At 39.4% G+C, this 27,907-nt stretch overlaps 1 protein-coding gene across 8 annotated transcripts in view; it reads right to left on the bottom strand.

The window, feature by feature from the left end:
* Positions 1–8,607: 8,607 nt before the first annotated feature.
* The window catches only part of LOC116463082 (utrophin), a 565,754-nt gene continuing 546,454 nt past the window's right edge, over positions 8,608–27,907 (bottom strand). For all 8 annotated transcript variants that reach the window (XM_032146039.2, XM_032146038.2, XM_032146037.2 and 5 more), the window contains 6 exons: positions 23,921–24,079; positions 23,317–23,557; positions 20,583–20,694; positions 19,042–19,134; positions 12,973–12,995; positions 8,608–8,786 (listed from right to left, as the gene is read on the bottom strand). In XM_032146039.2, the coding sequence (XP_032001930.1) occupies positions 8,778–8,786; positions 12,973–12,995; positions 19,042–19,134; positions 20,583–20,694; positions 23,317–23,557; positions 23,921–24,079 (637 nt within the window). In that variant the 3' untranslated portion in view covers positions 8,608–8,777. The remainder of the gene's footprint in view (positions 8,787–12,972; positions 12,996–19,041; positions 19,135–20,582; positions 20,695–23,316; positions 23,558–23,920; positions 24,080–27,907) is intronic.

A 27,907-nucleotide genomic window follows, 5' to 3' on the forward strand; every position in this document is an offset into this window, starting at 1 on the left:
TTAAAGCCTATAAACTCTCCTTACAATTCCCCCATTTTACCTGTCCTAAAACCAGACTAGGCTTACAAGTTAGTTCAGAATCTGTGCCTTACCAACCAAATTGTTTTGCCTATCTACCCCGTGGTGCCAAGCCCATATACTCTCCTATCCTCAATACCTCCCTACACAATCCATTATTCTGTTCTAGATCTCAAACATGCTTTCTTTACCATTCCTTTGCACCCTTCATCCCAGCCTCTCTTCGCTTTCACTTAGACTAACTCTGACACCCATTAGGCTCAGCAAATTACCTGGGCTGTGTACTGCCCCAAGGCTTCACAGATAGCCCCCATTACTTCAATCAAGCCCAAATTTCACGCTCATCTGTTACCTATCTTGGCATAATTCTCATAAAAACACACGTGCTCTCCCAGCTGATCGTGTCTGATTAATCTTCCAAACCTCAATCCCTTACAAAACAACAACTTTCCTTCCTAGGCATGGTTAGTGCTGTCAGAATTCTTACACAACAGCCAGGACCGCACCCTGTAGCCTTTCTGTCCAAACAACTTGACCTTACTGTTTTAGCCTAGCCCTCATGTCTGCATGCAGCAGCTGCCACTGCTTTAATACTTTTAGAGGCTCTCAAAATCACAAACTATGCTCAACTCACTCTCTACATTTCTCATAACTTCCAAAATCTATTTTCTTCCTCATACCTGAGGCATATACTTTCTGCTCCCTAGCTCCTTCAGCTGTACTCACTCTTTGTTAAGTCCTACAATTACCATTGTTCCTGGCCCAGACTTCAATCCGGCCTCCCACATTATTCCTGATACCACACCTGACCCCCATGACTATCTCTCTGATCCACCTGACATTCACCCCATTTCCCCATATTTCCTTCTTTCCTGTTCCTCACCCTGATCATGCTTGATTTATTGATGGCAATTCCACCAGGCCTAATCGCCACACACCAGCAAAGGCAGGCTATGCTATAGTACAAGCCACTAGCCCGCCTCTTAGAACCTCTCATTTCCTTTCCATCGTGGAAATCTATCCTTATAGAAATAACTTCTCAGTGTTCCATCTGCTATTCTACTACTCCTCAGGGATTATTCAGGCCCCCTCCCTTCCCTACACATCAAGCTCGAGGATTTGCCCCCATCCAGGACTGGCAAATTGGCTTTATTCAACATGCCCCAAGTCAGATAACTAAAATACCTCTTAGTCTAGGAAGACACTTTCACTGGATAGGTACAGGCCTTTCCTACAGGGTCTGAGAAGGCCACCGCAGTCATTTCTTCCCCTCTGTCAGACATAATTCCTCAGTTTAGCCTTCCCACCTCTATACAGTCTGATAACAGACCAGCCTTTATTAGCCAAATCAGCTAAGCATTTTTTCAGGCTCTTGGTATTCAGTGAAACCTTTATATCCCTTAAAGTCCTCAGTCTTCAGGAAAAGTAAAACGGACTAAAGGTCTTTTAAAAACACACCTCACCAAGCTCAGCCACCAACTTAAAAAGGACTGGACAATACTTTTACCACTTTCCCTTCTTAGAAGTCAGACCTGTCCTCAGAATGCTACAAGGTACAGCCCATTTGAGCTCCTATATAGATGCTCCTTTTTATTAGGCCCCAGTCTCATTCCAGACACCAGACCAACTTAGACTGTGCCCCAAAAAAACTCGTCATCCCTACTATCTTCTGTCTAGTCATACTCCTATTCACCGTTCTCAACTACTCATACATGCCCTGCTCTTGTTTACACTGCCAGTTTACACTGTTTCTCCAAGCCATCACAGCTGATATCTCCTGGTGCTATCCCCAAACTGCCACTCTTAACTCTTGAAGTAAATAAATAATCTTTGCTGGCAGGACTATGCTGAATCACCTTAGGCACTCTCTAATCAGATGTCCCAAGTCCTCCCAATTCTTAGACCTTTTATACCTGTTTTTCTCTTTCTCTTATTCCATTTAGTTTTTCAATTCATACAAAACCGTATCCAGGCCATCACCAATAATTCTACACAACAAATGTTTCTTCTAACAACCCCACGATATCACCCCTTACCACAAAATCTCCCTTCAGCTTAATCTCTCCCACTCTAGGTTCCCACGCCACCCCAATCCTGCTCGAAGCAGCCCTGAGAAACATCGCCCATTATCTCTCCATACCACCCCCCAAAATTTTCACCATCCCAACACTTTACTACTATTTCATTTTATTTTTTTTATTAATATAAGAAGACAGGAATGTCAGGCCTCTGAGCCCAAGCTAAGCCATCATATCCCCTGTGACCTGCACGTACACATCCAGATGGCCGGTTCCTGCCTTAACTGATGACATTCCACCACAAAAGTAGTGAAAATGGCCTGTTCCTGCCTTAACTGATGACATTGTCTTGTGAAATTCCTTCTCCTGGCTCATCCTGGCTCAAAAGCTCCCCTACTGACCACCTTGTGACCCCCACTCTGCCCGCCAGAGAACAACCCCCCTTTGACTGTGATTTTCCTTTATCTACCCAAATCCTATAAAACGGCCCCACCCTTATCTCCCTTCGCTGACTCTCTTTTCGGACTCAGCCCACCTGCTCCCAGGTGAAATAAGCAGCATTGTTGCTCACACAAAGCCTGTTTGGTGGTCTCTTCACCCGGACGTGCATGAAAATGACTAATCTCAAGAGAATTAGTTTATATTCACAGGGCACATTTCTAATAATTGCTATATATAATTCCTTTTGTTATCGATATTATGAGAAATAAATTTAAGAATTAGTACATGCTTTCTCAAAACACTAAAGGAATAGAGTTATAAAATATTTCAAATAGACTGTGACGATATACAGCATTGTTCTTCTTAAAAAAAGAAAAAAAGATCTGAAGAGAAATGTGAGTAAGCTTTTACCTGCATGCAAAAGAGCCAGACCTTCAAAATAAAAGAGGGGTTGGAAGAGAAAAAATAAACGGTCCTTACAGTTCTATTTATTACATGGCAGTCACATTCCAACTGGATAATATTTTATTTTTTTTTAGAGATAGGATCTTGCTCTGTCTGGCTAGAGTGCAATGGTGTGATCACAGTTCACTGTAACCTCAAACTACTGGGCTCAAGTAATCCTCCCACCTCAGCCTCCTGAGTAGCTAGAACTATAGGCATGTACCACCATATCTGCCTAATTAAAACAGATTTTTTTTTTTTTTTTTTGTAGAGACAGGGGCTTCACTATGTTGCACAGGTTGGTCTGGAACTCCCAGCCTCAAGTGTTCCTCCTGCCTCAGCCTCTCAAAGTGCTGAGATTACAGGCATGAGCCACCATGCTTGGCCTTGGATGTTTCAGTCAGTTATAGGAGAAGCCGGGAAATTCCTATTCTTAATTAGGCAAAGAAACAAAATATTTAAAAACCAATATTTTAATACTTTTGAAAAATGGCCCTAGAAAAAATATCAAGGACTAAGCATAATTACATCCCACGGCAACCTGGAAACTTCTCATTTAATTATTATGATGGTTGACTTTATGTGTCATCTTGACTGGGGTAAGGGATACCCAGATAGCTGGTAAAATGCTATTTCTGGGTATGTCTGTGAGGATGTTTGTGTAAGAGATTAGCATTTGCATTGGTGCACTGAGTAAAGAAGATTGCCCTAACTAATGTGAAAGCATCATCCAGTCCACTGAGGGCTGGAATAGAACAAAAAGGTCGGGGGAAGGGCAGATTTGGTCTTCCTGTGCGAGCCTGGAAGCCCGTCTTCTCCTGCCTTCGGACATCAGCACTCTGGGTTCTCAGGCCTTTGGGCTGAGATTGGGACGTACACCATTGGTTCCCCTAGTTCTCAGGTTTTTGGGTTTGGACTGAACTTCACCACCAGCTTTCCTGGGCTACCAGCTTTCCTGGGCTTCCAGCTTGCAGACAACAGATGGTGGGACACCTCAGCCTCCACATTCATGTCAGCCAATATTTCATAATCAATCTTTTTGTACATATCTATATCTATCCTATTGGTTCTGTTTCTCTGGAGAACTCTAATACAATTACAAATTCAAAATTTGTGATTTCTGGTCTGAGGACAGAGCTAAGCTGAAGGCAAATTGTCAGTTCATTTCTCCTAATTACCCACAAAATTCAAAACTACCAAAAAAGAAGCTGTCTCTAAAAGAATATCTGAATTTAAGCATATGTGTCAACGGCAAATACTCTAAAATATGCCACAATTTGAAGGCCTCTAAAATGAGAGATTAGAGCTAAATTTGTAAGTTTATGCAAAGTGCAAATAAATTGCATGCTTTTAAACATGCCCTTTGGGAGGGGCACTGTATCACATGTGCCCTACTGATTTGGTCAAAGTGAGGAGCCTCCTACATGTTGTGTGTTCTTCCAGCTAAATTTTTTTAACAATTAGCCCTGAACAAAGGTTCATCTGAACAGTTTATTGTAGCATCTTCATTCCATTTCTCACGTAGGGATTTTTTTTTTCTTTCCTGTTTTTATTTTTCCTAATTTTAGTATCAGTTCTGAGATCTTCTTCTCTTAGGACTTTAGGCACAGGCATGCTAAATTTTCCTACTTTTTTCTTTTGAAATTGCTTTGTTAGCTTGGAGTGAAAGGGCTGATCTTTTTGACCTTTGTTTTAAAAGAAGCCCCTGTAAAGAGGCTACTGCCTTTTCCTTCTACTAGAGCAGTAGACATGAAGCCTAAGGAAATGGATACTTTATATTCTGGTTCCAAGTTCTCCGCTTTGCCTATCTCAAGGTTTACATAATGAAACCTAATGGCCACCAGTTCATTATGCTCTCTATAGCTATACCTATCCTTTATCCTTGACTTTTGCAGTTTCTCTTAGTACAGACATGAAATGTATTCCTCATACCAAGACTTGTAATTTGCTGTGACCAACAGAATTTGGCTGAAGTAAAGATGTGCCACGTTTCAGCAAAGGCCTCCTTCTGCATGCCCACACTTCTGCCATTGCATGAGAACATCCCTAGGTTAGCCTGCTAGTGGATCAAGGAACTCATCCAAGAGTCCCCAGTCAACCTAGGTTAACCATGCCACATTGGTCAACAGCCAGTCAGCTCCCAGACCTGGGTGCAACCAGCCAATATCAGCAGAGCCCTCAAGTGATCCAAAGCTGGCCACAAATGTGTGAGCAAGTCTAATTGAGATGAGAAGAGTCTTCCCAGAGTAGCTGAACCCCATATACCATGAGCTAAAGAAATGCTTATTATTAAGGTTTTATGGCTCCCATGCAGCATGACTGTGGCAATAGATAACTGATACCACAGGTAGTGGATACAATGTAATTGTGATTATCTCCTGCTCTCTGTAGCAGCCTCATTCTGGTCACTTAATTAACCTCACAAAAACACAAGCTGACATTATATGTCAGTGAAGCTTTTGGACCCTACTCATAGGTTTAAGTAGTAGCATTAGTGGTGGTTTACTGTATTATCATTAAATTCTCCACTAATGAATTTAGAAAGGCCTTTGAAAAAGCTGGCATACTGAAACAGTGAATGTGGGTGGGAGAAAAGATACCCAAGGAAACTACAAAGGTTATCTGTCTGTCTATCTCTCTCTCTCTCTCTCTCTCTCTTACGCTTTCACAGTATATATAGTATACTGTGCCTTGACTGTAACATATATATAATATATATGTGATATATAACAACCTGAAGGCACAGTATAAAGACATATGCCTTTAGTCTATTTTGTGTTGCTATAACAGAATACCACAGATTGGGTAATTTACAAAGAAAATAAATTTATTTCTCAGAGTTCTGGAGGCTGGGAAGTCCAATATCAAGGTGCCAGCATCTGGTAAGACCTGTCTTGCTGTGTCCTCCTATGGTGGAAGGTGACAGGGCAGAGAACATGCAAGAGAAAGTGAGAGAACCCAATGTGCTTTGGTAATAAACCCACTTGAGATAGCAAACACACTACTGTGATGACAATCCATTCATGACCTCTGACCTCATGATCCAATCACTTCTTAAAGGTCCCACACCTCAACACTATGGAATTGGGGATTAAATTTTCAACACATGAACTGTGGGTGACACATTCAAACCACAGCAGTATGAAAGCAAAACTTGTTCATTTGTTCTTACTTCTATTTTCAGCTACCTAGTCAACAAGTTGCTGGAAAGCAACTGTTTTCTCAGGAATGTTTAATGTCAGCACTACTTAGTGGTACACAGGATGTTTAAAATGTTTGTTCGTCAGAATGTATCAGTTTTCCTTATTTTAACAAATTATATTTTAGATGATTTTTCTAGTTCATAGATAGCTTTTAATTTTAGAATCAAGCAACATGATTCTCAACACTGTTTCCCATTGAATGGCTTCAGAAATTGATTAAACCTACTAGAGTGGTTAAAATCCAGTGTACGGATAAAAAGCATACAGTATTTGAGAGCATGAAACTAAAAGTAGATTTGAAAGGAACTTAATGTCAATAGCATCTAGTTATTAAAACACTCAACAGGTTTTATGTACACGTTTTTACATCCAATATTACTTTTCTCTATCAATAAACCTTCTATATGTAAAATAAATTGAGAATCATATAATTATATGTATGTGTAAGAGATAGGGGAGAGAGAGAGAATGAGAGCAGCAGGAGACTGTATTGGTGTGTATGAGAGAAACTGCAGGAAAAAATGTAGATGGATCAGGACACAGGCTATCTCCATACCTTATTTTCATAAATGTGCATTCAAAACTCAGATTCTATCAGTGAACCCAGCTGAAGAATATCAAAGTCATCTTGTGTTAAAATCACTTTTATTCAGGATGAAAAATACAATATGTAACCAGATTAGATGATAGTCTGTGATTAGTTCTTTACCACGTATTTCAAAAGAACTACATACTTACTTCCCATTGTTGTTACTGCAATATATTTCTTTTTATTTATTATTACTTAGAAGGTTACAATGTAGTGTTTTACGTAGCTTTTCTTTAATAGCAGATAGAGGACATTTTGCATACAAATACAGGCAGAAAAAAAATTAACACATGACTTTTTAAAGTAAGAACAAGGAAGACACCAAATCTACAACTTGGAGTTGAGAGCTCGGGGAATTTTTTTTTTCTTTAAATAGGTGCTTTCTTGGGTATGACATGGCCTGATAAAAGCTCTAGACTTTGTAGACTGCAGCAGCATAAAGCAGTTTCCAATGCAATGGATGAAGATGGATCTGAGGTAGAAAGGTGGTCATGGCTTTCTTTTTATATAAAACAATTTTCTTCTTTTCAAAATATCTCTGCTGCAAATAGACACCCTTGCCCCCCAACCCACCCAACCTATTCTAAAATCATGGCAATGTCAAACTTTAAGCCTCCTTCTGGCCAGATCCCAGCTAAAGAGAACCCAAAGTTAAAATGTCTTTATGTTTTTATGTCTTTATGTTTGAATCAAAACATATTGTTTTCACCTTTTTTTGGTTCCTCTACATTTGGTAATTAAGTAACATGTTTAAACTGAATCAATTAAATGTTAAATCAGAAGCTAAACCAAAATACATAATTGAATGCACTCAAAGATGTAGGTGGAGGTACCATCACCTAAGCATTAATTTCATTCTTCTGTAGAAGCAGTGACATAGACTTTTGATAAACATTCTTTCCAAATATATTGATCAAGTGAAGGGTATAAAAACATCTGATCTTTCACCCAAAAGGTAAAATAAGCCGTGCACTAAATGTGTGTCTGCTTTCAGTAAGAAAACAACTAGGAGTTTCAAGAACTATTAAGGACATGAAAATACAAAACAACAATAAAATTCTCTTTGAAGGGAACAAAAGACAGTGATGTGTTCTGGTATCACAATAGGTAAAGGTCTGCTGTGCATGTAATGATGAAAATCAAGACATGGAAGCTAGGAAAGGTTGTACTAGGTTTTGTTTCTGTGTCAAAATGAAAATATGCTTAAGTGGGCAACCTTTGGTAATATGATCTTTGAGATTATTATAATGTAGTCTTCTTTATCAACTAGATTAAGACATAAAATAAATAATTAATTCCTACTTATATAAAAAGGGAATAAAATGCAGGAAAAAATATCCCCAGAGAAGTGCCATTTAGGCCTATAGGATTTTTATTACAATTATCCAAGTGGTCAGCAAAGAAGTAAGTGGGCAACGTCAAATAAAGTTAAATGGCATACACAGGGCTGTAGCTTAAACCACACGTGTGTATGTATAAGATATTTGATTGAAATTTATGAATTTATTAATGTGGCCAAATCATGGAAAACAAATACATGGATCTATTTGGGATCTATTTGGTTATATGGCTGATAAATTATAAATAACCAAAACATTGTGGTAAAAGAGTCAAAGAAATAATGAAGTTATTGTGCAAGGTTAATATGAACAGCAGAAGGAATGTAAAAATGTAAAGTGGTCTTCTAATTCTTGTGTAAGCTTTGTCATAGTTACTAAAAAGACGGTATCATATTAGAAAGCCCCCACCCACTTTCCCAATGCTGTATACATTATACAAATCCGTGACAAATGTATTACCATTTCCAAATACCTCTCTGTTCATTAATTTACACTTGCATAGAAAGGGAAGAAGAAAACAACAATATATGGTTATTATAAAAACAAAATATCCATTTCTCTTTGGATAGTCAGTGTTTTACTCTTTCAGTAGAACACACAGTCAGCACTCAACACCGTGGGCCAAGGAGCCATGAAGCTTCTGATTAAATGAAACTTGGAATTGGCATTTGCTGAAAAGGGAAACACTGTACGTCAGGAAACATTGGTTGGCCGGATGAATACTTCACATTGCCTGTGGGAAGGGAAAATAGCACTGTCAGAAATTTGCACAAAACATTCCAGGAAGCAGAGATCTGTCAATTCTTCAAGAAAATAAAAGTGCTTCTTTCAGGAGTCTTAACTCCCATGTGACTTTTGCTTCCTGCAATGAGGTCCCTCCCTCTCATGCTGAAGTTACCTAGTCTGCTTTCTATCACTGCAGCTGATTTACAGGGAAGTCTGAAAGTCTTTTCTCTTGGCCAGGCTGGAAGCTAAGTTAAAATGGAGAGGACTTCATTTCTTTCTGCTGGAGGTATCAATGGTGAGTGAATGAGGCTGGTGAAAATATCCCATGTCTTCCTGGGGGACTGTGGGAGGTCATCTGTAGAGGGGGTGCCCTAACAATGCCAACCCATCTTGATTCCAAGCTGGAGTCCAGAGAAGAGGAAGAGAAGGCAGGAATCATAACCCAAGGGTGTGCAGTGGTGCCAGTTAAATGTCCCAGGTCAGAGACAATATAAATCCAGGCCACACTCATGGAAGTGGTATCAATCTTTTGAAGGGAGGGTCAAACATTTGGTCTTCTAAAAGGATTTTGAAATTAGAAAAAAATAAAAAAAATTCTAAAATGAAATCATCCAAACTGGTCCATGCCTCATAAATCATAAAAGGCCTTTCTGGACCCTCAGGAAAGATACTCCGTCTTTCCACCTTATTTTATGGGGGACTTTATCCTGCTCCCTGGAAGCACTTTCCTAATGAAGCCACTGGAAAAGCTGCCCATGGAGCCCCTCCTTTTCCCAGGTATGCTGAAAGCAGCAAACTCATTTGACTCTGGCCTAGAGCCTATTCTCCATGACTATTCAAATTTGGATTCTTCAGACACTTGCTTCTCCATTTTGAACATTTGATTGCCATGTTAAAGGGAGCAAAAATTCAGCAAACACTGATGGGTTTCAGGCATTGTACTGAGGGGAGGCCCTCCTACGAAGCAGGTGTGGAAGATATCTCAGCCAGGCAGCCTCATTCAATTCTAATATGAGGTAAGTGCCGGCCATAGTAAATTCAAAGTGGTTTGAGGACAAAGAAGGGGAGAGATTAACTCTATATGAGAAAGGAATATTTTGTTACATACTAACATTGATAACTGAAACTCTGGCACTGATTCATGTTGAATATAAAGCCAAGAGGATTTTTGAATTATGTCTACATACTCCATTATCCTTGAGAATTAGATGTGTCTATTAATTGGACACACAATACGTCTCCTTTCAGGTGTCAGAATTCTAAAAATTTAAGATCATGCTATGTAAATATTAGCCCAACCCTCCAGGTGAATACACATACTTTTCATGAATTTCCATTCGACCCAAGACATGAAAAATGAAGAAAAGAGAAGAGAAGGAAAATGCTGAAGGGTAAAGCAAAGAACAAAAAACACATGGAGAGGGAAGGAAGAAAATGGGAAAGGGGCCTCTTGTATTGAGTTACATGTTTGCTCCATCCACTAAGTTGCTATATAACCAGGAACCATTTAGCTCTTTGTAAACTCAATTTCTAAAATCTAGAAACAGAGTAGGAGGAGAAGGCCTCCTAAGATCATTTTTCGCTTTAAATTCTGAGCACTTATATCTGAGGATTTTAAAAGATTCTCTCTTCCCTCCTTGCCTTTGTCACTCACAGCCTCATTCCACCTGGGGACCATCAGGACTAACCTCGTTGTACCCTTTATCCTTAATTTTAATGGGCCACCCTAAAAAGCTCTAGACTCCTGGTTGCCCTTCCATCACCTGTATTCTGGTCATATAGAGATCTGCACACCCCTTTTTGTGTCCTCATGCTTCACCCTTCCTAGCTCTTGAAACCTGTCATATAGGTCATGTGGCCTGTGATCCACAAAACCCGTGTTCCCAAACCCTTCTCTGAATGCTGCCTGCATCTACTTGCTCTAATCAATATCTGCATCTACCTGAAGACACAGCTTCCCTCATAACCCTCTCACATAGGACTTCCCCTCCCCACCCTCCCCCATTCCTCATACACTGCATGAGTCTTCCTTGGTCCTCACTGAGGCCTTTGGGGTATCTTCTTTCTCTTCTCCCTAAAAACACCCAGCTTTGAATCTCATGTCATCAGACTATACGAATCCATTATGCAGTCATCTACTGACTCCGTAGGTCATGTTCCTTCACTTCTTGAAGTAAAAAATGGCTCAATGTCACCCACTCTAAAGCTATTTTTAAATGTTAGTGATTTCAACACCCATGGAGATGATTCTTCCAGCACTCTGGCTTCTTGGTTCTTTAGGCTCTTTTCCTCCAATGGTCCTGTCCTCCAACCTTCTTAGCCATTCACACAAAGGTCCAAATATGCACCATTACCAGTACTTGCAACCCCTCTAATTTCAATATCATTCAACCCAGCTTCTGACAAACACCTCTACTTCCACAGCTTACTTCCCCTACAACTGCAAATTTATCCATCCTTTGATAAAGGGATCCATTGATCCTCCCATCTTTATTTCTGTCTCCTACACTGGACATTTCCTCATTCCTTTCGCTACTGAGCTTAAGTATCTGGTTCAATCATTATAATCACTTCTTTGCCTCTTCCCTTGAATCACTGTACTCACTTTGTCAAACCCCAACTTCGACTTTTTAAATGCCAATACTCAGCCCACTCTGGTGCCTGTGCTCATGAACGTGAATATGCCTAGAGGGCAACTTACAACCCTGCAGAATGGCCTCATGTTAAATTCATGAGTGGCACCTTTAATGTTGCTTGTAGTCACACTCTATTTCCCAGGCCATCTGCTCTCTATTCTCCAAGAAGCTATCACACATCCTCCAGTCACTCCTCGCACTTCTGACACCTCCTCCCCAACCTCACTCCCTGCTAAAGTCCCGGCTTCCAATTCACTTAGACAACAGAAGCAAGCAGGAGAGAACACCCACAGCTTGCCACACGCCTAGTCTACTTCACATACCCTTGTCTTTTAGTTAAGATCCCAGCCTTTCTTGCCAATAAGACATCATTCAGAAGGTTCATTGTTTCAAAAAGATTAGTAAACAAGTTCATGAAAGAAAATGTTCTCCAAAGCTGCTGTGGCTTTGTGGCACATTATTACTAAAAGTATGTGATAAGAAAATGTGAATGGAAAACAAAATCTCAGGATCCCTAACTCACTATGCTAAAGGGAAAAATTAAAAGTGAGAACTGAGTCACACAAAAACTACCTTCCTAAGCAGATAGTTGCAAAGATAGAAGGCCAGCGACCTCCCTCACAAATTGCTCACAAGGAAATTTCTCAGGGCCCTCAAATCTTTACTCTAAAACAGAGTTTTGTTGAATTTCACCCTGTCAACGTGAATTAACAGCTTATCTTTACAGGACAAAGGCAGGACTAGAAGTCATCTCTCCGCCCACCCTGAGAAAAATGCGTATTTGATTGCTTCTTCTACTCTAGGCATACTTTATCTTAATTATATAAAATGCAGATTTACTGAGCGTGAGACAAATGCATAATAGACTGTTCCTCCACCCACTCCTGCCTGCTTTCCTTTTGTGAAGCCCTCAAAATCCTTTTCGGGAAAAAACAAAAAAACAAAAAACAAAAAACAAAACAACAAAACAAAACAAAACAAAACATAGCCTACAAATCCTAATGAAACTTGTCTCTCTTTTCCTCAGGTGTGTCCTCAACCTTGGCAAAGTAAACCTCTAAATTGATTGAGACCTGTCTCATACACTTTTTGGTTTATAGAAAATACTAAAAGGCATAAGGCTATAGCTGCCAACACTTCTCAGCAATTTTTAAGTACAAAATTGAAATATTTTTCCCTACAAAGTAAAACCACCTCTGTGGTACCAGTCATTTTTTTTTAGGTCAATGTTCTGTGATAGCCACCTTAAGCAGACATTTGAGAGAGCAGTGGTGGTCAAATCTATCTAGAGTGACTTTATGTAGCACCTAAGACGCCATTAAAATGCTGTTAGAACACAAAGGATCAAACATGTGGTATTTTTGGTATCTGTGGCTTGGGAGCCACCCCCCACCCCCAGACTGACAAACTGTTGTACAGAATCAACTAACATTTAAATGTCAAGTAAGTTTACTTATTTACGTGGAGAATAAAGTAGGAATAAAATCAGTGGTGGATAATCTGCTTACTCTAGGTTGGGATCAGTAACATAGAGCCAACCAACCCATTAACTCTTACCTGTGGCCTGCTGGGAACATTTGCTGAAAGAGAAAACAAAAGAAATCACTTAATGGCAGTCCTGTTACTTTGTTGGTTCCAACTTTCAGGCACGCAAATGCGTGGAAAGTATCACTCTACGTAGGGTAATAATAGCCCAGTTGTTAAATGGATGCTAATAGGAAAAACAAGAAACACATTTTGTTTTTTTTTTCCTGGCTTAATGCTTTAATAAGGGCTAGTTTTCCTGGTTACTTTCTCCTATCCCATGTGATTTAAGATTTAGTGCATACACTAAAGCATTCACTGAGCACTTAGTCTTGCAAAAAATCTCATTTCCTATTTAAATGATACTGTGTATTTGGTTTATGTATCAGAACAGAGCACGTTCTACTTACTTTGTTGAGTACTAATTCTGACCAAGGGACCACTGGAGGTGTAAGTCTTTGGTTTCTGCCTCCCTTGACCCACCCTTGACACACCCTGGACCCTAAAGCCCAGGAAAATAGTGGCCAAGTACTTGCATCAAGGAAAGCGCTGGCCTAATCCTCAGTGTCCTTCTGGATACTTGGGATAATAATAGTCCCTTGGATGGGCCCAGATAGGAACAATGGAGAAGTTAGAATATGGTGTTTAATTCTCCTTGCCACACAGATAGCTCAATTCCTTTTTGGTTCCAGAGCCCACGACAGTGAAGACGATCTGGCGGGCTTTGCAAGGGCAGCCGCTGCCGTCTCTTCTCTAAAGCATCTGCTTTTCGTCCCCCCTTTGCTACATGATCATCTCGTTCTCAATGCTGGGAGAAAAAGAGGAGATCTGTCCCCCAGTAATGGCAACATCTGTTCTTGGTCAAATAAAAGTTGTCCCTAATCATCTAGCATGCTGCACTCCTTCCATCTCTCACTGTTCTATGCTGAGTGGGAGAAAGGACATCAGTGACCATGTGCTGTGTGCTGGGAGCTGTGTGAGAAAAAAAGAGCAGGCATGAAGAGTACCCTTCCTATAACGTCTGGAGGGAAAGTGTGAGGCCCAGATTTGGGGGAGAAATCAGGCTAAAAGGAGCCTAGTTCTACCAGATCTGTAAGTTACATGCAGGAGAAAAGAGTGGCCCTCCACAGTGTCCAAGGGATAGCTGAGTTGAATTATTATTAAGTACACCATAGGTTTACACACTCTTTTTAAAACAGACAGAGTTATGCTTCTCTTGCAAGTAACAAATATAACAAATAGCCAAACCCTAGACAGAAGTCTAATCCATTTTGCTCTAAACCAATACTTTTAACCTTACAGCCTTTTATCAAATAAAATGCTATGGGTATTTGCCTGAACAAATCACACAAAAATATCTTAAAAAAGAAATCATTGCATTGCAGTGGGTTTTGAGTTTTTGATGAATGCCATTCAAGCTTAATAAACATAGGCAATTCATAGTAAAAATATGCCTGTGGGTCAAAAATAATTTTGAAAGCATTTCTTGGTCTATCAGCAAAAATAAGTTGGCTTACTGCCAGTATTCCATACATTTGAAGGACATAAGTAAAAAATGGACAAAATAAACTTATACCAAAAAATAAAAATGGTTACTGCAGTCAGTGGGAATTTTAGTATGTACACTTGTTAATTGGCAGTACATTTAAACCCTTTTCCTTAACTCCTTGCCAGGAAGTGAAGGAAATGCCTGCTTCTCTGCTCTAAGACTCAACATAAATAACTTAAAAAAGACTTTAAAAGGCCATAATTCAAGGATGCTATCAGGATCAACTGGGATATTAATTCAGACAAAGGAGTTCTAAAGTGTTATGTGCAACAATGTGTAGACACAGTTAAAAAACGGTAATGTTAAACTAGGCAATTCACACAATTAGGATTTATGAATACAGAGTCTCATTTTAATTCCAAGATTGCCAAGAGTGGAAATTCATTTGGGGCCATGCTAATTTTTAATCCACAAAGGATCAAAAGTCAAGATTAACATGAAGATCAATTCATTGTATGCTGGCAACAAGCATTTTTAAAGTTCTCATTAGTTATAGGGGCGCAAGGGATTGGCTTGGCATTGGGAGGGTGCCAATCTGATTTGTTTAGAAAAATTCACCAAAGGTGGTTGGTAAGCTTTGGGAATCACAAAGGCTTATTAAAATATTTGCTGGCTGAGCAACTTTAAAGGGACAAAAGAACAAATAAATCCTACAAAACGTTCTGAGTACTATCTAGGAATGCTACAAGGAAACCTTCCCAGCTAGAAAATGTAATCATTCACTCAAGTCAGAAACATGTATTGGGGCTGGGTGTGGTGGCTCACGCTTGTAATCCCAGCGGTTTGGGAGGCCAGGGTGGGTGGTTCACTTAAGGCCAGAAGTTTGAGACCAGCCTGGCCAACATGGTGAAACCCCATCTCTACTAAAAATACAAAAATTAGTTGGGCATGGTGGCATGTGCCTGTAGTCCCAGCTACTTGGGAGGCTGAGGCACGAGAATTGCTTGAGCCTGGGAGGTGGAGGTTATACAGACCCAAAATCGTGCCATTGAACTCCAGCCTGGGCAACAGAGTGAGTTTCTGCCAAAAAAAAAAAAAAAAAAAAAAGAAAAGAAAGAAACATGCACTGAGTACCAAGTCTACCTCCCATGCTGATTTCTATTCTGCATCAATTTTCAAAAGGTTTAATAATTACAGGCAGAATATGAAAATATGTATCAATTTTATAAATAAGTAAATTCAGCTTTTATTTTTAAGGAAAGCTGTCCCTATCTTGTATATGTTTATAATACCAGAGAAAAAATACAAATAGCAGAACTTTCAGAAGCCAAAAATTAAAACATGGAGATTTCAAAGGATTCTAAAATACACTTTTCATCATTTCATATATGGATGTGCTTGAATTCTTGAAAAGAAGACATGACTAGTAATGTTCATTCAGAAAACTATGGCCATTATAAATATTTGTGAATGTGCATAGTTAAGACTATGAGAACATGAAGCCAGCTGCTCCAAACCAATACTTTTAAACCAACAGCTTTTTATCAAATAGAAGGCTATGGGTATTTTACATACAAACATATTTAAAAGGAAATCATTGCATTTCAGTAGGTTTTGAGTTTTTGACGAATGTGATTCAAGCTTAATAAACATTAAGGAATCTCAGGGCTCCATAAACCACTCTCTGAACACTGAGAATGACATTGGTGAAGAGGGGACCAACGCAGGGGAGAGGATGAATCTCTGTGATGTGGGTCCCATTGAAGGTACTGTATATACTCCTGTCAGGAACCAATATCAATGAATAGCTAACAAGATCCCCAACCAATAGGAATTTTATACTTGCCTTTAAAGGGAGGCCATAAAAAGAGATACATACATTTACCTCTTACAATTCATTTTTGCTCTAAATTATGATTATTTATTTTTAATAATGTTCTGTTTTAAAACCACATGGGTCCATCTTTTGTAAAATCTAGATGTCAGAGTATACTTTGAGAAAAATTTAAGAGTAAATTCTTTAGGAAATGGAACTTGTAAAAAATCCCACATTTTTAGAGTAAAATTTTTAATATGGGAATTATATATTTTATATTTATTATAAGGTATATATTGAAACACGTTTCCCATCCTGGCTGTCACTGCTAACTGACTTTTACAATTGAAAAGTCCATGATATTTAAATAAAACCTTCTAAACATGCTTTGATGTACATAATTTTGTAATTATTAAGGTTATTTAGGTATAAGCTGAACTAAAAAGTAATTTCCTTTAAGAATTTAATTCTGGCTCATAAAGACTATGATGAGGTTTTATCTACTCACTAAGTAACATACAACTGAAAATCAAAACCTCTAAATAAATTTGACCTTGAATTATAATTAATAAACTAGTTTTAATCAGTTTTTCTATTACGGTGGTTACAGAGCCTAGAAAATAAGCAACAATCTGGCAGCACGTGAGCATTCAGTGGCCCTCTTAAGCTTTCGTGAGACTCTACAGAGCCTAAAGTGTCTCTATATGTGTGCACATGTGTGCGCACACACATGCATGTGCTTTTGGGGGTAGTGAGGTGGGTGTGGAGATTGACATAGTGTAAATGTGATTCTGCAAACTTTGAGAAGCATTATAGTAAATCTACAAATGAAAACCTGAGAAACAGCACACTGGCAAAATACAAATAGATATATTCATGTGCTGGTGGAAACCATAATATAATCTTTAGGCAAATATTCCTGAAAATTCACAAAGAAATATATGTTTGTTTGTTTGTTTATTTTGTTGTTGTTGTTTTGAGACAGAGTCTCACTCTGTTGCCCAGGCTGGAGTGCAGTGGCATCATCTCAGCTGACTGCAACTTCAGCCTCCCGGGTTCAAGCGATTCTCATGCCTCAGCCTCCCAAGTAGGTAGGACTACAACTACAGGCTTGTGCCACCACGCCTGGCTAATTTTTTTTGGTATTTTTAGTAGAAATGGGGTTTCGCCATGTTAATCAGGCTGGTCTCAAACTCCTGACCTCAAGTGATCCACCTGCCTCAGCCTGCCAAAGTGCTGGAATTACAGGCATGAGCCACCACACCTGGGCCAGAAATATATTTTAAATAGCTGTTTTCACATTCTGCTAATGATGGTATTTTAAAAATTACAAAGTTGTATAAAATAAACAATAATTTTTAAATGAAGTCAATATATCTTATTTACCTACACTCCTGACAATTGATAATCTCTTTTTCCTCATTTCAGATGGCTTTCTTTTTTTTGGAGAGAAAGTCTCACTCTGCCTCCCAGGCTGGAGTGCTGTGGCATGATCTCGGCTCATTGCAACCTCTACCTCCCAGGTTCAAGTGATTCTCCTGCCTCAGCCTCCTGAGTTGCTGTGATTACAGGTGCATGCCACCATGCCCGGCTAATTTTTGTATTTTTAGTAGAGACGGGGTTTCACCATGTGGGTCAGGCTGGTCTCGAACTCCTGACCTCATGATCCACCAGCCTCGGCCTCCCAAAGTGCTGGGATTATAGGTGTGAGTCACCGTGCTCAGCCTGGGATGGCATTTTCTAAGGAGATGACAGACAAGGGTAAAATAAGAGGCTATGCTTTACATGAATTCTTATTTTAGTGACTGCCCTGGATTTAAAATCAGTTTGAGAGTAAATCTCTCTAAAATTACAAATAATGTCTTCAAATCCTTTCAAAGATTAATTGAAATATAATTATAGCACTAAGTAATTTATATTTATATATTTGTGTGTGTGTGCATATATATATACACCGTATATATATATGTATATATATACAGTTTACTTGTATATATATGTATATATATAGTTTACTTGTATATATATGTATATATATATACAGTTTACTTGTATGTATATATTCTGCTAGAAACACCAGAAGTGTTTTAGGTGAGAGCTCAGCCAAAATTGCAAGGTGGCAAGGTGCTGAAGACAAAACATTTGGAAAAAAATGAATAAGTAAGAATTATTATATAATTTCCCCCAGAATTTGGTTATTTTCTGGCTCTTGGTTGTTCAGATGGAAACTTCACAGAGTCCTAATCTATGATGCCTTAAATTGTTTGGCCTTTATACAATGACTATTTTATTCCATGAGAAAAGAAACCAGCAGGAAAAAAAAAGGAAAATCTGAAAATAATCCCTTTCTGCACTAGAGTCTGATGACATTGGAGAACAACATTTGAAGAAAAGAGAGGGAATTACACTAGCAAGGCTATTTTCATGCCTTGTCTGGCATGCCACTGAAAGCTCTTCTTTGAACTAAGATGTGTTCCTTACGATAGCTTGCATTGAAGAGGATAATTTCTTCTTAAAACCAGACTTATTACTTTATTTGCCTTCATTTTATCACCCATCGGGCATATTGAAAAATCTCAAAGAGCAGAATTGGATTGCAACTGTACCCCCGTGACTCGATAGTATCTAGGTTGAGCTTCATTTTCTTATATAATGTTTCCCTTATTTTCAAATAATATTCAGTCCTGTTTGTAATAAGGTTTTTGTTATCTTAAGGAAGAAGGCGAAGGGCCGCATGCAGAAAAAGAGAAAGGGAAGGAACAGGCGCAGCTGTGGTGTTGTGATCTTTCATACTCACGGCAGCAAGATGGAAACGTGCTGTGAATCTGCTCCATGACCTCCGTGAGATCCGTGCTGGTGTCGTGCGGTGGGGCCAGCAGGTCCTCTCCCGCTGTGACAGCAAATAAAGAGAACAACAAAGCTTCTCAAATTAATGTCTAGCCTTCCACTAAAACCCAAATTCAGGAGGAAGTACTCCTACCAGCCTCTAAATATCAATGTGAAAAGAGTTCCCATTGCAGACGACAATTTTAGGGGAATACACCCAAAACATTTTTGCTTGAGTGTTGGTAATATAATTTTACATAATTAACATGTACTAGCTGTTTGTTTGCATAGAAAGAATGCACACACCAGGGGACTGAAAAATATGAGAGTGAAAAACAAGTAATATAGTCTTATTATTTCAGTGTTTGAATGAGAAATCTATTATTTTTGCGCCACAGGTATGTTTTCACACAAAAAAAATTCCACCAATTTCTTTTTCTGTCCTCCTTTCTTTTTGGAGACTTCAGCTTAGGCCAGCTTATCCTGCCACAAAAGTAAAGGCATCTTATTTAAGATACCTTTAACTAGGATGTGTTTTTATTCTATAATCCATAGTCAAAATAATTCTCTTATTTAAAAAATATGAAAATAATCTTAGTATTTTAATATATATTTTTTGAGACGGAACCTCCATCACCAGGCTGGAGTGTCTTGGTGCTATCTCACCTCACTGCAACCTCCGCCTCCCGGGTTCAAGCGTTTCTCCTGACTCAGCCTCCCGAGTATCCGGGACTACAGGTGCGCTACACCACGCCCGGCTAATTTTTGTATTTTTAATAGAGATGGGGTTTCACCATGGCCTCCCAAAGAGCTGGGATTACAGGCAGGAGCCACCACCCCCGGCTGATATTTTAATTTTTTTCTGGTTAATGTACCAAAAGTTATCCCACCAAGAAATTAATTTGGTTACAATATATAGTTCTCAGTAAAATCCTAGAATTTTAATTTAATTGATAACAAAATGTCATTGGTTAACACCTAGTTTACTGAGTCCTTCCTAGCATCGTGACAGGTCCTCATTGTGACCAAGGACAGGCTGTGTGGGACCTCTGCCTCTGATGGGACAGGCATGACAATGTCTAAGGGGACTAGGATGAAGAAAGTGAATAAATGAGTTTCCACGCCTTGGCAGATACAACCATAATGTTTGGTATAATATTATTAATCCTGAATATGTACAATATAACATTTTAGAGACAGAAAGTGTACTAAAAAAACATTCACAAAGCAAATAATTTAATTTCTTGCTCATTCGAAAGGGCAGAGGAGGCTTTTTCATCCAAAATTCAATCCACTTCTACAGATTATATAAACAAGTGTATTACAGCTTATTTGAAATTGTTTGCTTTTTTATATTGTTGAAATGGATTTGCACCTATTTAAGACCAAATACAAGAACTCTTTTACTTCCTAAGGCACCACCGTGTAAGAATGTTACTTAACAGGAAACACAAACAAATGGCAAAGCACAAAGCAGACTCAGCAGAGGAGCTGTGTGTTGGGGACACCGACCTGCCTGGTGGAACTGTGGGCCAGAGGCATCTGGATCAAGCGAGTAGCTCAGTGCAGAATGCTGAGGAGAAGCCCACGGGGAAACACCGTTGATTCGGGAATCAGATTCGGGCTGGAACCACATTCAGAGGTTAAAGCAGGGAAAGGATTCAAATAATCGTAAGGAAAAACATTTCCTTTTCAACTTCCCCACCCTCACCATGGATAATTAAATCATATAGAAGTCTATGCCTTCAGATGTTTTCAATACATTTTAGCATCAGCTTGGTGGGGGCTTTGGTCCTTCTCTTTCCGCTTGGACACCTTGAAGAACCCACTTGGTTATGCTGCAAGATTCATTTATCAACACCATTTTTTATCCCTCAATTTTTCTATTGTTTTAATGTTAAGTGAATTCATAAGCATAGTTCACTCATATTTTAAACATCAGCACTGGGTTTCTAATACAGTAAATTTATCCAATTTCAAAATCAGCTCATATTCCAAGGCAATATTGGGAGAGTGGTTAGAAGCATGATTATGGATTTAGATTGCCTGGATTCTAATTCCCACTCTGCCACTCATAAGCTGTGTAATTCTGGGAAAACTGTAGAACCTTCCATGCTTTAAGTTCATTATTTGTAAAATGGGGAGGGTAATGATAGTGCTGTGTTATAGGGTTTTGTGAGGGGAGTGAAGAATGACTATTTCTAAAATGGTTAGAACAGCCTGACACTTAGTAAATACTTCGTAAAGGCACTCACACAAATCTTCAATATGGATACGCTGAAATATATATGGTCAAATTAGAAAGTGTGAGCCACCATATAGGGAATGCAGATGTTGCAAGTTTTTCATGCAGATTTTTCCATTAAATCTATATTAGTTGAAGCCTGGTAGTTCTGCCAGTTTTTACTATCAGAGTTGAATTTTCCATCTACTTCTAGCATTCATCATCCTAAATTGTTTAGAAGAGATAAGAGCTCTGCAGTCTTGGATATAGAGAGCTATTTGGATATCAGCTATCTCTAAAAGCATTACTGTGTGATTCTCAAGGCACATGAGCCATTAGACAGCACTGTCTAATGGGATGGAGGGAGTAGGGGAAGGCAAGGGTGAACAGAAAAGCCTTTTGCTCTCCTGTGAGCATCAACCAGCCATGGCAAATAAAGGTTTTGAGCACAGCTTCCTTCTGCAGCAATTCCATCTATGCACTAAGTTGTTAACACTAACACTTCATATTCTAAACAAGAGATTGCAAGAGAAAATCCATCCCTTACACAGCACCATTCGGAAACTTCAAGTTCACGGAATGAAAAATGTAACTTTTTCAATGTATGTGGCTGGCAGTAAGTAAGACTCAAACATTCCGGAGGGCTTCAAGAAACCCACATCTTGGGTCACTCTTGGGAAACTCTTACTTTCCAAATATGTGGGATTGGGAGGCCCCGAAGTAAGCCTTCCACTGAACAGCCTCACTCAAATTCTGAAACACTGAGAGACATAGAGGAAAGTGTATGGTCAAGTTATAAAGAGTGATCTATGTGTAAGTAAAGCAGAAATGACACTGTTTTGAATTATTCTGATAAGTTAAAAAGACTGAGAGCAACTGTGAAAGGTAGTTTTCTAAAATTTGAGAGAATCACTGGAGAGAAAGTTGTTCCTGCTTTGAGTCAATAAATCATTTCTGGAGAAAGGCACTCCTATTATACCACATAGGAGCTCCACACAGCACAGGCTAGAGAAAAAGACAAAAGATGACATGCATGTTGATCTCAGGGATTCTTCAAGAGAGAGGAGCTCTTGGCCCCTGTGCTGGGACTCTACGCTCCTTGCACCTGCTGCAAAGGTCTCTCCATCACTACTTCAGAGACATCACTCCTATTCCTAACTACTATGTGCCATCAAGCACTTAATTCCCTACAGTGTGCTGTGTCTTCACATATGAAAGTATGTTGCTGTGATCTCTAACAAGACAGCAGGCACCAGAAAGGCAGAAACTGTATTGATGCTTCTTTTATATCCCAAAGAACGGTGTTTTTCAAAACTGAATGCAATAACCCACTGATGAGTTATTGAATCAATTTAGTAGGTCCTGACCAGCATTAAGAAAGAAAAATAGAAGGAAGAAAGGGAGGGAGGAAGAAAGGGAAAACAGAAAATAAGAGCTGGCATTTCTCTATAAGGGCAAGTATTATTTTGTATTCTCCATACATGTATGTATTCATCATAATGTAAATTGTATTTCTTATCATCCAGAAAGCTTGCAAGCAACTCCCATAAAATATGGTCCAGTGTTAGGAAATAATAGTAGCAAATTAATAACCTTCTTTAACCCAATTTCTTGAAAACAGAAAATAATGATTCTTGGAGTCAGCATTCTTGTCTCACTGGAAGAAAGCTTTAGAATGCCAATTTCAGGTCTCTTGCCATTCCTTAATACAGATGCTTCCCATGTATAATTTAGGAAGATATATGTCATAGGATATTTTCTCTCAAACAGTTCAGAGCTGAGGCGGACTTCATTGTTAAAGAAGACTGGGAAATTCCATTGTACGCTGGGCAAACACATTTTTATGTGCCAGTGAGGATTTATATGCTTACATGTAAAAGGAAATTTCTAAGCCAGTCTAAATTAACCACGGAGGTAAAGAATTGAAAGTGGACTTCTCTGCCTCTCCTGATACCTGGACCATGTCCCAGGGCAGTGGACACGTGCCTGGGGAGGTGTGACGCTGAATTCTACACACCCTACCTGCTCCAGCAGCTGTCGGAGGCGGTGGAGCTGAGACTCCAGCTGTTTATTGTGATCTTCTAAAATCTGCATCCTAGCCTCCAGCCGGCCTTTGTGCTGCCTGAGGAGTTTTGCTTCTGCTATAAGTTCTGAATCCTCAGACGTGTGATGGGGAGATACGATCGACTCTGGCGGTGAACCGACAGGGAGCCCCCTTCGGAGGTGTTGGTCCTTCAGCTGCTCGTACTCCACCTGTAGATTTCTAATATAGAAAGAGGGAGAGACAGAATTACTACCATGTGCATTACCTTCTCTCCAAAGTTGTCTGTGAGGTTCAAATTTAGCTCATGCTAGTTCCTCTTATATAAAAATGTGTATTAATAGTAGGATGAGCATGCATGAATAAAATTGTAGTTTTAAGCAAGTGTCCCAGTAGACATCATCAATGAACCCCCAAAATGCTGCTGTATTGCAGCCAGCATCCCAGTTTGTTAATATCCTCTAAAATTTTCACTCCATTGAGATTTCTTAGACAATAGTCTTGAAAAAGAGAATAAATGGGGGCTACAGTGAAATTCATACAAAAGAAAAGATGACATATTTCCTTCTCCCAGGCCTAGCACACCTTTGTTCTTCCTCCAGGTCAGCAATGATCCTCTCCAGTTCTCCACGTTCTTCCCTCTCTACTGACTTCAGGATCTGAGCTGGGCTCTGCGGCTGGCTCACCGGGGACTCTCCTCCGAGTGTTTGGCAATACTGCTGGATGAGGGCATGCTCGTCTTCCCTAGCAAGACAAAGGAAACAGACCCAGAAGCTCACATCTGGATGGTGATGTTTTTGGACATAAAGGAAGTAGAAATAATGATGGACAGGATAGTGGCTGGGCCAAGTTTGTCTCAGAGCTCAGTGTCTCCATGACCTCTTTTAAAACTCTAGGAAGAAGTTCATCTAGCAGAGCATGTATATTCTGTGAGTCAACATTTCAGGCTTTTCTTTCATCTAACAGCTCTATCTCACAAACTTCAGAAGGGACATCTTACTCAGCAGAAAAAAACAAAAATAGGGAACAACATTTAGTGTAAAAGATAATGTAGACAAAATCAATTACTCCATGCCTAAAGAGTTGATTAAAAGACTACTGAATTAAGAATCATCTGACTTCACTGTCTTTAGAATTTGGTTGAAAGTAATTTTGAAATGCTTTGTAACCCATATGACAAGGTTTATAATCCTTATGTTCTTTTATTTAAATAGCTCAACACAAATTATAATTGTAGATATTTATAATGTCTCTACAGATATTTTACTCTATATTATTAGCAGGTCATTTTTAGGGTTGATCACTCTGCTTTAGAACAAGAAACTACATTTAATGCATGCGGGTTCTCCTACTTATCTAACTACTTGTCTAATGAACTAGACATAGCAGTAACGTGGTTGAATTAGTAACTGACATAAGTGAACGTCTAACAGGGTTGATATATTTATGGCAAGAAAATGCTTTATAGCAGATTTGGAATTTCTTATCTTCTTTTAACAAGAGAGATCCAGTGAGATCTTATAAATGTGCAAATACCAGATCTCCTGGCTAATGCTAGCAGGGCAGTCCATTAGCAGATGGCACCTGGTCTGTTTTGATGGCTTTTGGTAAACAAGTCCTGGAATCGATGGCTTTACAGGATAGGGCAGCAGGAAAACCTCATGTCAGTTATGTAGCTATCAGAGTATCAAATGGAGCTATCTCATGACTGAAGCAGCTCCTTCCTGTGTAAGCGATGGGGGCTGCAAACGTCCCTTAGAGACTTCTTCTGTTACTCCGGAGTCAGACAGCATCCTATTGCAGCCAGAAAGAACCTGGTGTGTGGTGCTGGCAGTCCTGGGCCTCTCTCAGCTTCACCAGAGCCTTGAGATTACCTGTGCCCTTGAGCTGATGAGTAACACTTGATGCTGGGGAAGACCTCTGGTACTTGTAATTCTGATTTGAAAATTCATCTTGCTGTTACTGCAGTTTACTCTAACAAGGAAGGGACTTGAAATTGTATCAGAAAGTTGGTGAATTCCTATAAAAGGTTTGTCCTAAGCATTGAGATCAGAGAGATAGGTGAAGCAATTGAGAACACTGAATATTCTGGTATTATGCTTGTCAAACAGCCAGAGCAAAAGTTCAGGTGTGCCACTTGTTGATTTATTTTGCTTTCTTCATCAATAAACCCCCTCTCTTTTTCTCTCTCTCTAGAAATATATAGATATAGATATGTACATGTGTGTATATGAGTATATATATATTTAAATACAGGTCATATACTTTGGTTAAGACCACAATATAATAATAAGTACCTAATGTCACCTTATTGCCTTTATCAAATAAATTTTAGAAGAGGGTGGGGTGGGACCTTTACAACACAGTTAGAAACTGGAAATAAGGAACATCAGTGGGTTAAGGATTAAAGTAAGCTGCGGCATCATCCTTTGATTCCCTTTCCTGAGAAAATGCAGCATCACTGAGAAACGAATGAAGGAACCTCTAGAAGAACCCCATGCTTGTTCCTGGGTTTAGAAGGATGAGAAGAGGGTATGGGTACTGCACCACTGCAGAGAGGAGCATTTGAAAGCAATCCAAAAGCTCCTCAGTTGCCCATGTAGCTAAATCAAACAGAAATCTGGCAAAGAGATATGGGTCTGTGTATGTGTATATTTTCCTCATAGGAAGTAAATGGCCAACACCCTAAACCTAGCTGTGTGTTATTCGGGGCAGAAGCAAGCTGTAAGACTAATGGCTCAACACCACCGGGACACCAATGAGCTGCAGTCAGTGAATCACATAATGCAAAGTCAGTGATGCCTGGAGGCACCTCACCAAGTTCATGTGAAGAGAGAGGTGATAAAAGATGACAAAAGAGAAGCTCTAACATATGGATAGGACAAATGGACAAAGCATAAAGATATAGCAGATATAAAATAAAACAGCAAAATAAGAGTTCACTAGAACATCTCGTAAATATTTCTCATTTCTCAGGATGAAAAAGATCTGAGTATAGAAACTAAAAAGACAGAGTACCCAAAAGTAATAATAACAAAAGAAGCACATTCATATGTACCCCTGGAAAATGTCTGTAGTTTAAAGATAAAGTATCACAAGCAATCTGCCAGAAATCAAAATAAAACAGTAAATCATGTTCAGAGGTGGAAAAAGGTTTAGCTTCCCATTTTCCATAATATTAAATGTCCAAAGACAATGGAGCAATATCTACGGTCCTAACCTACCCATTCATATGACCAGGCAGGTCATTCACATGTACAGGCAAAGCACTTTGTCCACATAGCAAATGAAAGAAAGAATGAGCAAGGATAATGCAAAATGGAACTAAAGTAGATGGTAATCTCAGGTGTTATGATAAAAAAAGAGGTAAACTTATTCTAATATTAGTTAAAAAAACAATTAGTTGGCTGGGCATGGTGGCTCACAACTATAATCCCAGCACTTTGGGAGGTCGAGGTGGGCAGATCACTTGAGGTCAGGAGTTCGAGACCAGCCTGACCAACATGGTGAAACCCCATCTCTACTAAAAATACAAAAATTAGTTGGGCCTGGTGGCGGGTGCCTATAATCCTAGCTACTCGGGAGACTGAGGCAGGAGAATCGCTTGAACCGGGGAGGCTGAGGTTGCAGTGAGCTGAGATTGTGCCACTGCACTCCAGCCTGGACGACAGAGCAAGACTCTGTCTCAAAAACAAAAACAAAACAAAACAAACAACAAAAAATTAGTTCTATGACACCTATCAATAACATACCTAAAAGAAAATAATAAAAATGGAAAGAAAACACTTAAAATAACTAATATAAGGACAACAAGAATTAAAAGAAAACTTGGATCCCTTAAGCTACCTGGCTGATCTTGTGGCCATGATCTGACCACAGATCCTGGCATAGAGTTCCTCCAAGATCACAAGCCACCATTATGCCCTCAGAACATTTACTACAGCACCTGACCTCATGGATTAACTTCAGTGCTTAATATTAATACCAAGTAAATTTTTGTTTTAAAGATTTGGAGACTGACTATCCATAGTGAAACCAGCCAAAATTAGATTTGAGATGTATTTTTGTTGTCAACAAACGTATAGATTCACTTCTCTGGGGAAGCTGATAGAGTTTAACATATTATTTTAATTATCATCCCCACTATCATTGCATTCTTTCATTACGGTATCTGGAAGAGAGTTAAGGCAGTTTTCACAAAAAAAGAATTTAACAATCATTTATATAAAACATACAATTTTAGTCTTAAGTGTTTTTCACAGATTATTAGGTCTGAATGTTGAATATAAAAATAGATACATTCGGCCGGGCGCGGTGGCTCACGCTTGTAATCCCAGCACTTTGGGAGGCCGAGGCGGGCGGATCACGAGGTCGGGAGATCGAGACCACGGTGAAACCCCGTCTCTACTAAAAATACAAAAAAAATTAGCCGGGCGTGGTGGCGGGCGCCTGTAGTCCCAGCTACTCGGAGAGGCTGAGGCAGGAGAATGGCGTGAACCCGGGAAGCGGAGCTTGCAGTGAGCCGAGATTGCGCCACTGCACTCCAGCCTGGGCGATAGAGCGAGACTCCGT

This window comes from Hylobates moloch, unplaced genomic scaffold (genome assembly GCF_009828535.3).
Source record: "Hylobates moloch isolate HMO894 unplaced genomic scaffold, HMol_V3 SCAFFOLD_27, whole genome shotgun sequence".
Classification (NCBI taxonomy): domain Eukaryota; kingdom Metazoa; phylum Chordata; class Mammalia; order Primates; family Hylobatidae; genus Hylobates; species Hylobates moloch.